At 40.2% G+C, this 10,180-nt stretch overlaps 2 protein-coding genes across 2 annotated transcripts in view; both read left to right on the top strand.

Annotated features, from left to right (window-relative positions):
* LOC109963291 (glycine amidinotransferase, mitochondrial-like) overlaps window positions 1-1,454 on the top strand; it is a 9,700-nt gene extending 8,246 nt beyond the window's left edge. Inside the window, exons 2-6 of the mRNA XM_020605672.1 lie at window positions 3-111; window positions 322-486; window positions 627-690; window positions 780-896; window positions 1,087-1,454. Of these exons, the coding sequence (XP_020461328.1) occupies window positions 3-111; window positions 322-486; window positions 627-690; window positions 780-896; window positions 1,087-1,199 (568 nt within the window). The 3' untranslated portion in view covers window positions 1,200-1,454. The remainder of the gene's footprint in view (window positions 1-2; window positions 112-321; window positions 487-626; window positions 691-779; window positions 897-1,086) is intronic.
* A 7,405-nt stretch (window positions 1,455-8,859) lies between these two features.
* The window catches only part of pde8a (phosphodiesterase 8A), a 46,599-nt gene continuing 45,278 nt past the window's right edge, over window positions 8,860-10,180 (top strand). The window contains exon 1 of the mRNA XM_020605771.1: window positions 8,860-9,224. Within this exon, the coding sequence (XP_020461427.1) occupies window positions 9,072-9,224 (153 nt within the window). The 5' untranslated portion in view covers window positions 8,860-9,071. The remainder of the gene's footprint in view (window positions 9,225-10,180) is intronic.

The following is a 10,180-nucleotide window of genomic DNA, read 5'->3' as shown; positions in this document are numbered from 1 at the left end:
AGACACAAACTGGCTGCCCAGGGGAAGTTTGTGACCACAGAACACGAGCCCTGTTTTGATGCTGCTGATTTTATTCGAGCTGGGAGGGACCTGTTTGTCCAGAGGAGCCAGGTATGAACATGTATTTGATGTGGCTGCTGACTTTTCTCACAGTGTTACAAAGACAAATGTATATTCTTAAACAGTAGTCTATTGTTTAAATGTCCAAGTGCAGAATGAAAGGTTGGATCAAGTAAAAAAGTTTACAATCTCTTTTTCAAGGTAGCTCTGGCAAATATGCAGCAGCTCCCTCAAACCTCTTCTACTGTCATTTTTCTGCAGGTTACAAATTACATGGGAATTGAGTGGATGCGTCGTCATCTGGCCCCAGACTACAAGATCCATATAATCTCATTCAAAGACCCTAACCCCATGCATATTGATGCTACTTTCAATATTATTGGGCCAGGACTGGTGCTGTCAAACCCCGATCGGCCATGTCGCCAGGTACCGTAGGACAGGAAAGGCTACCTTTTATTTCTCACAGTGTCCTTCGCTATCCTCTTGTGGACTGATAAATCATCTTACTTTGATAAATACCACAAAGTGCCCCCATGTTCACCGCTGCTTACTGTTCTTTACCTCAGATTGACATGTTTAAGAAGGCTGGTTGGACTGTTGTGAAACCTCCAATGCCTCTGATGCCTGATGGTGGGTACTTAGATTAAAATATGTCCTCTACATTAGCTGAACATTTGAAAGTCTTACTGATAAAAGGCATTGTCTTGTTTTCTGTGCAGACCACCCACTGTGGATGTCCTCCAAATGGCTGTCCATGAATGTCTTGATGCTGGATGAGAAGCGTGTCATGGTTGAGGCCAATGAAACCACCATTCAAAAAATGTTTGAGAGCCTCGGTGAGTTCATATGTTAAAGTTAGTCCAGCTTATCGGCTTATTTTTTCATTATTTTAAATCCTATAAGAATCATTTCAGACATTTTGATCTTCCAATTCAACTATGAGAAAAAAACTGTTATAAGGGCTATTTTCAGAAAATAAGGTCTCTAGGTTGTATAATAATAATAATACATGAATGTGTTTTGTAGGTATTATGCCCATAAAGGTGAACATTCGCCATGCCAACTCCCTGGGTGGTGGCTTCCACTGCTGGACGACCGATGTCCGCCGCCGTGGTACCCTGCAGTCCTACTTCGACTAGCCTTGCCAGAAATAGGCAGTTTTTATTGAGCTTTAAAGATTAAAGCCTTATTCTGGAATCTTAATTCCACTGTAGCTCTAAAATGTGTTGTCACAACAAAATGCCTCAGTTTCTAAAATTCAAACCCTATCTTAAAAGGAATGTACCCCTAAAGGTTTTGCGTTTGGGTGTCGCCTACTGAAACGCAAAGTTGAACCATCCGTTATCTATACCACTTATCCTGAAGAGGGTCACAGGGGTCTGGAGCCAGCTGTCACTGGGCAAGAGGTGGGGTATACCCTCGACAGGTCACCAGTCTATTACAGGGGCTGACATGTAGACAAACAACCACACACACCCACACTCACTCCTATGGGAAATTTAGAGTCACCATTCAACCTAAACTGCATGTCTTTGGACTGTGGCCTCACAGTGTGTAGTTTGTATGTTCTCTCTGTGCCTGCGTGGGTTCTCTCTGGGTACTATCCCTCTCTGGAAATATTTGAACAAAAGATATTCTGTTGTAAAGATTTGTTTTCTGATTCCTTTGCTGCATATACAGTTGGACAGTTGATATTTATTTAGAAATCGTGAATTCAAAGGAAGTTCGTGGCTCAACAGAGGAATGCAAGCAATGTTTTGTATTATGCACCATTATTAAATGTAATTATAAAGATGTGTCATTTTTGCGATTGTCTATTTGTTTTTGATTATATCATTTGGTATATATTTGTGTGTTTGTTTGTATATTTGTGTCAATCGGACATTATTGAGTTCTTTTATTATAAAAGTATTAACACTACAACATGAAATACTCTATTTTAAGTACAGGATGATGTGTCAATAGGAGAAATATTGCATCATATATTATTATGTAAAGTGGACTAATGCAAATGCAAGGAGAAGTGGTGACTTTACTGGAAAGGTAAAGAAAAACAGCTATTCAGTTTATTACTTTTGTTTCAGTTCAAGGCAACATCTTTGTAACTATAGCTTTAAGAAAAACAAAACCTATGATTCTGTAAAATGAAGTGCCAGTTTGTGGACCGTAGTATTCTTTTCAATGCTGTTTTGATCAAAGTTGATGATGTGAACCGTAAAGGATACATTAGCAAATTTACATTATCAGTAATATATACTCCAAAAGTTTATATGAGAGACACCATGTTCCCAGGAAGATCAGTGACCTCATTTTGGATTTTTACAAGAACCTCTGGATGAGATTTACTTCTGGGTCTTTGACGTCAGGATGGCACAGGATTGAAAAAAGAATCATAACCAGCTGTACTATCTCTAGACATCCTTTCTTTCCCTCACCGTGAATATGGTGTTCAAATCAGCAGTCCCCCTGACTAAGGGGCCCCCTGCCACTCAAGAGCTTGGGGAAATACTTTGACAGCAGCCTGAAGAACACATCTTCCATCCATTGGCCTGGATTTCCTAGGTTTGCGGATCTTGGTTGCCTGGTTGCTTTGAGGCTTTGAAATACCAGCATGCCATTCTGCCTAGGGTCTTTTGGCCACTACTGCTTTATGGTGTTCCCATGTCAACTGTGGAAGCCCTGAAAAAGAAGATCAGCAACTACCTGTGAAAATAGCTTGGCCTGCCAAGGCTTTTAAGCAGTGCCACTTTGTATGGGTCCACCAACAACCAACAGCTCCCCTTCACTGGCCTCACAGACAAATTCATGTTAATACGCACAAGAGAAGCCATGTAATACATAATTTACATTCCAGGGATCCTAAAGTAGCAGTAGCTGGTATAGAGGTCCACACAGGCAGAAAGTGGAGTGCTGCCAGAGAGCTGCAGATGGCAGAGGCAAGGTTAAGGCAGAGGGCTCTTGTTGGGTTAGTGGAAAAAGGGCGAGCAGGTCTTGGTTACTTCCGAAGCTGTCAGGTTAGCAAAGCTAAGGGACAGGAGAAATAACACCTATCTTCCATGACTCCTTGCCAAGCCCAGCAAACCCCCACACATGGGGCAAGGCTAACACTGGGAGGGGGTCCTTCAGCAACTCCTCAGCAGATGTACCAAAGCCTTGACTGAGTGATGCTTCCATTGGGGCTATGACCAAGTGCTCAAGGCATTTGCAGAAGTGGTCACCACAGCTATCCAGTCCACCCTAGGAAGAAGTCCATCCCTTTTTCTAAAGGTGGAGAGAAGCCCCCGCCCAGGTCCAACAACTAGACCATACCTACTCTCTACAGCCACAGATTGCCAGCCCAGAGTGGACTTTAGGAGACAAATTAAGTTCTCTGGAAGGAGAACATGGAGGGGGCTCTTGAGAGGAGGTTCTTGAGAGGAGGTTCTTGAGAGGAAACTCAGCAAATACGAAGAGCTAGTGGAGATGTGCAGAAACCAAGGCCAGCAAGCTTACTGCAACCCAACTGAAGTGGGCTTCCAGGGTTTCACTGGGCACTCACTCAATAAAGCTCTGACTAAACACAGACTCACCGGAGCAATAAAGAGAAGGGCCATACTTTCCATCACTGAAGCTGCAGAGACAGTCAAAAAGTGGCTTTGGATAAAGAGGACATACCCTTGGTTTGTTACTGCTGGGATGCAAGCCAGAACTTGATCAATCTGGACCTGGTCACCTGTGTAGTGAGGTCTGATAATGAAAGATCTGAAGCCCCTGTGGCCCCAGGGACATCAGTAAGAATGAATCCCTGTGCATTTGAAAGATGTATCTTGCAACCTTGGCTTTTGTATTGTATTTACTTCTGCGTGCATCTCAGACTTCCTTTCTTGGAGAATAAAAATGTCTTTTTTTCATTTCATTTTCTGGCACAGTAACTTATAGTACTTTATAGATCTTACAAGAGATAGGAGTAATATAGCATAATATAGGTTATGAGAACTAAATTTGACTGTCTTGGTATTTTAATATTTAAAGCCTGCAAGACCAAAAAATTATATAAATATATATAAAGTTAATTATATATGGATATTAGTATAGTGATTTGTTGTCTGGCACCAATTGAATTAGAAAATGCAACACTGTGATAAGATCTGCAATAACAGAGAAGGTGCTTAAAAAGTCTGAATCTGCAGATGTGTGCATTCTGCTGCTATCTAGTGGTGGAATAAAACACAGAAACCTGAAGTTTATTGAACAATTGAAATAAAGTGCCTTAATGACACAGTCAAACAATAATGCTGATGTTGAATTATTTTAGGTTATAATAATGAATTCAGCTATATACAATGGTAAAGCAGTCATTACTTAAATGTCACATTTCACCTTATTAAAGTGTTCTCCACTAACTTTAGGTCATTTAACATTTTTAATTACAATGAGGTGGCAACGTACTGAAGGCATCCACATACACGACAACATCCTGAGGATAGACCTATGGATTCCTGATGCTGTAATTTTGCACCTTACAGCATAGATAAACTCAACCAAATCATAGTTTTCAGCTTGGACCCTGCTACTCACCTTGTCAGTATTCTCGCCAAATTAAACAGTGTCGCCATGCAAGTCCAGTCATCATCTTTTGCCTGGATCTGTAGTGGTGAGGGAATCCAGAAGACTAGACTAAACTTCATAACCTGAGGATTAAACCTTTTTAATTACTCTTTACTTTTGAACTTTAAAATGCTCACATCAGTATGGTAAGTTAATATTTGATTTCTTTTCTCAGCACTGCACCTACACAAACTTTTTGTTGTCTTACATAATTCTAGTGTGCCACTCCTTTCTCTTCACTAGATAAGAGTGTCACTTTAAAGTAAACCCATGTACACTTAAGACCTTTAAAGATCTTAGGGTAAAAAGCTTTGATTTATGACAAACTGTTAAGGAGTACAGCAAAAGTCACAAATTTCACAATCTATTTTATCTCAGACACTGTTGTGGCAGCATGTGACATCAGTGGGACCAAAACTGTTCACTGTCAGCAGACAAATCCTGACTATGTGGGGCTCTCTGACATTCGACACAAGCACGCTCCCTATTTAACAGCTTCACCTTTGTAACAGTGTAGCTTGGATCAAGCTACAGGGTGAACACTCTCTGAGCTATGGCCTGTGACAAGACCTGTGGCCGCCTCCAGTACTAATAAATTACATTCAGAATCACATTATGGATTAAAGGTGACTGTGTGTCCCAAGGCCCTGGAGTAGGCTGTTCATGAGGTTTGGGATCATTAGATCAGGACATAAATGTTAGATCATAAGACTCTGGATCAACCCTGGATCTAAAGTGAATATTATTTATTGGTAGACTACCCCTGAGGGATGGAATAATTAGATCACAAAGTAAACCATAGATGTCAAGAATTAAAATCTAATATTTAGCTGTAAAATTATTCACTTTATATCCCAAGAGCCAGGTAACAAAACAGTTAGTGTGAGCTCTAAGCAGCACACAATCCTTTGTAAGCCTGTTATTACAGAACACACTGGATTTAAACATTTAGGATTAGGCACTCATCAACAGGTCAATTTCCTCCAAATCAGAAGAGGAGTATAAATCCTTAAAATGCTAATGTACAACATTTTACATTAAGGCACTTCTCTGTAAGCATCACCTCTTCTGCTGCTACTCTATACTAACCTAAAACATACACTAAATGCATAACCAAGCCTCATATTGCACAATACTATTCAACTGCTAGCATCATTCCTCAAAACAAGACCAGAACATAGGGACACATCATGACAAAATAATAATCACCACAGAGAACACACCAGTTAGTTTGGAGTCCGTAAACCATTCACTCTCCTATGCTTTGCTACAGGGAGTATGTTTGGAAACTTGAATTTTGCCTGCTCTGACACTTAGAGCCTTTTGATGCTCTTGTCACACAGTCCAGAAGATGTTTATTTTATGTACATTTAACAAGCAGATGGTGTATGTTTAAATGAATGATTTGTTGATAGATTAACTTGTGGAAATTTAAATTTGACACATAAAACTGGGGTTACTTGACAAATTATATTATTGTGGAATGCAGAAGAAAGCAAAGAAATGTGCAATACAGGACCAGACCTTCATGCCATAACAACATGTTGAGCATGTTGTTAATGTATGTTTAAGATTAACATCACTACATTTTTACCTTTACCAGTAGCAGCAGTATGGCAGTGGAATGGTGGGCTAAGCAAGGAAAGTTCATATAGAATAATGTATAGCACATTTCATTCATGTAGCAGATGTTCAAAAAATGTGTGATTTTAGTCAAGCGGGGCCTGTGTTCCAGTAGAGCTTTATGTCTAGTAACACACCTGGCACAGACATACAGTATAAATAACCCCTTCCTCCTCTGCACTTCTATGAGGAAAATGTAGACTGAGAAACCATTTAATATATAGTTAGTTGTTGTTTTGCATCTGTTTTAGCCAAGTAGTGTTCATTTTTGGTTGTTTAGCATCTCATATCCTTTTTCTTTTCTCTTTTTTTGTCATTCCTGCATATTTTTGTGGTCGTATTGCTGTTATTAGGATCTTTTCTGTCAACTTTTTAGTCATTTTCCGTCTCTTTTTAGTGGTTTTGTATCATTTTATAGTTGTTTTATATCTATTTTATTCTCATTTTATGACTTTTTGTGGTGATTTTAAAATCAATTGACTTTCCAACAGAAAGGGTAATAGCCCAGTAGTCCTGTTCAGTAATTAATTTATGGGTGTGTTTTTTGATATAAACCATTTGAGACTGTGACTGTAAGTGATTTTATATACGCTGATGGTTTGTATTTTTATGACCTCATAATGACTAATGCAGTTAAACCACACCCTCATGACTTGTTGGTATTTTATTATTATTATTATTTATTATTATTATTATTATTATTATTATTAAGGGGGTTAACAAAAATGTACTACTGGTTGCATTATGCAAAATATAGGATCCAGCATTTCTGGAGATCACAGGGAGCACAGTGAGGATACCAAACATCAGTAGCATCTTTTGCATTGCAGATGCAAATGCACTGGAATACACCACTGCTCTGTTTCTCAGAGTTCACATGTAATAAGGCTCCATGAAAACATTTGCTACCCAGATCAGTATATCCGATCTGGAGAACCTAGTATTGCATATTCTCTGGGCATTATGATGGTAGTGAAGTATTATTCGCAGGGATGATTAAGTCAACCCCTTTTGGGAAGTTTAGATAAAGTGATATTTGTTAAGCCTGCTATGAAGCAGTGGGCAAATATGGGTAAACATGAACACTGACATGAAATGTGACATTAAGACAATTAGGAAAAATAAACATTTAAGTGATTTCATGTATTTAATCTGACATCATAAGAACACAGTATTGGCTACAAGCTGATTTATATTGTTTGTATGTTTTACATATTTTAATATTAAATTACATTTAAACATTTATATAGGACTTTATGATAACGTGTCACGTGTTGCACAGCCCTGAAACCCGACCAAAAATGTTAACCTGGGTGTTCTTACTGTAAATTATAGTCTAATTATTTTGCATTAAGCAAAACCGTGCAAAACTCAGCAAAACCCGTTTCCGCCCGGCTTGCACGCAGGCTACTGAGTGCAGAAAACGTTCGGCGTAGCTGTCTTGTCAGCATTGTTCGTCAGCGAGCTCTCTTCCTGCTTTCAAATATGCCACGGAAAGCCACGGACCACCCAGCGGCGCCGAGCGCGACGCCGATTAGCTGCGCGGAGCTCATTTGCATTAACGTCAGTAAAGGCTGTAGGTCAATCCTTGCGGGTGCTTTTATTGGATGTGCCGCTGTCAAGCAGCGCTGAAGAATTGGAAGGGCAAACGCCAGAAAAGGCAGAGAAAAGACAAACATAAAATCAGCGTTATGTAGCTCGATTCTGCTTCACCTTCGCCCTCGTCAACCTTAAATAATCCCGCCGTCCCCGAATTCAAATCCGAAACTTGTGGACACGACGCGGTCTTATTTTTTCCTCCCCCCCATTTTTTTTTAAAGATTTTTTTCTCTTGAGTGTCTCTCAAGCGAGTGCATTCTCTAGAGGTGGTACCTCCACATATTAATGTTAGACAGCCTCTACATCTGTTTTTCTCCAGAATGAGAGAAAACCGTGGAGCCTGGTGACACTGTAGCCAATTGCGCCGGGGTTTGGACCTCTTATATCAGGCGAAACATCCTCCCTCGGGCAGCGGATGCCTGAATGGAGATTGCAAGCCATCCAGTAAGATTTCTCTGCGTCCTAAATTGGTGATAAATGGAGTGCTCCGTCGGACTACATAGCATTATGTTTTACGGAGGGTGTTTGACATCGGAGCGACCGGTCAGAATAACACTCTGCAGTGTGAATATTTCAGCCTGTTGATGATGAACGGCTCAGGACTGGAGCAAAGTGTCGTGAGAACCGGTTTATGGCCCATGTCTTGAGCTAAAGTGGGCAAAGAGAGAGGGGGAAAGCATCATTTTGATGGCTCCGGGGTGGGGGAGGAAGGATACACATGAAACACTGGACACAGAAATGGATACAACTATTGCATGAAGCTGGCGGAGGGACTGCGCGGTGCGGTTTTAGGCCTGCTTGATAACCCCTAAGTTGAGGAAAAATGAGAAAATGGTGATGTGGTACGAAGCAGACGAGAAGAGGAACCGGAGTGAGGGATAAAATTCGTCCATGGGGATCTGAGCAGCTCAGCTGAAGAATAACGGAATCCAAGTAGTCTGGGGGTCACACAGCTGCTTTGATTAATGATTTCCAATTAACTTTAACATATATTATTCATACCTTGTGTTCAAGCAAATTGGAGATCCGGCTTTGCTAAATGGCCTAAATGATGCACATATGTATTTATATATACATTTAAAAAACAAAACCTAAGGAGGAAGATTGGACTTTACATACTAAAAGAGAGGGCAAATGACACTCGGGTAGCCTCAAAGTAAAGCACTTGCTCAAAAAGAAAAGGGCTGAAGTGGGGTTGAAGCATGGGCTGTGCTTCAAGCATTCATATATCTGATAGGGTGGTCTACCACAGTGGAAAAGAGTCTGAGGATTCCCACTCACCCCAGCAGACTAATACCACTCAGCATCAAGGAAATCCTGCCTCCGGACTACCCCTAAAACCCCTGAGCAGCAAGGTGAGACAACCTACATGTTCAGAGTGTGAGACTTACAAGTGTGTGTGACATGCAGTTTAAAGACAAATTCCTGTTGAAGTTATTTGAGGACATTATACAATTCCAAAGCCATATGTCTTTCTTTTTTTTTTTTAACCAGCAATGGGCCTGTTATAGACAAAAAGGGAGAAAACAAAGCCACTAGAATTGTGACTTTTCAATACAACATCCTAAGCCCAGTGTTTATTTATTTTTTGATAGACATTGCATTGTTTTTATTTCAACTTCCGTCAAACTCTGCATGAGTTGACAGCTTTGCTGCTTTGTTTAATTTAGCAGAACTAGGCCGTGATACTCGCTCGGTGCAGGTTGTGGGGTCACAGGCCTCCACGCTAACCCAAGGTATTGTTCTCTGTGAAGGTTTAATGGAAGAGTCGGGATGAAGCAAACAGTCTGGGTGCTTTATATGCACATGATATGTATTATCTCACAGCTGGAGTAATTGGACTTTATATAACCAAAATCTCAGCGTGGAAGCGCCAACATCTGTTTTCATTTGTGGTTCTTTTTCAGTTGACACAGCTTTGCCCTCAGCTTTACCTTTCTTCCAGTTGTGCTTTTCAGTAGGAAGTCTTGTGGGATCTTGCTGAGGTTTAAACTCTTGTGTTTCATACTGTACGTGCAAGTAGATGAGTAATTTGTAGAAACATTCAACTATGGACAGGGTTGCGTGAATGCAAAGTAGGAATATGTATCAAAAAGGACTGAGTGACATAAGCAAAAGGTTTGTTGTGTCATAGCATAATAAATAAAAAGTCCCATTTGTGTATTAGACCACATATAATTAAGATAAGAGGATAACAAACTGCTCTGACTGCATGTACACAGGGACAAAATAGGTGTTTCTAATCAAGATAATGAGGATTCTTGGTATTTAGCATTTGTGTAGAAGGTACACATTCATAGGGTATTCAGGT

This window comes from Monopterus albus, unplaced genomic scaffold (genome assembly GCF_001952655.1).
Source record: "Monopterus albus unplaced genomic scaffold, M_albus_1.0 scaffold72.1, whole genome shotgun sequence".
In the NCBI taxonomy this organism is placed as follows: Eukaryota; Metazoa; Chordata; class Actinopteri; order Synbranchiformes; family Synbranchidae; genus Monopterus; species Monopterus albus.
Note: the sequence above shows the minus strand (reverse complement) of the source record. Positions and strands in the feature narration are given on the sequence as shown.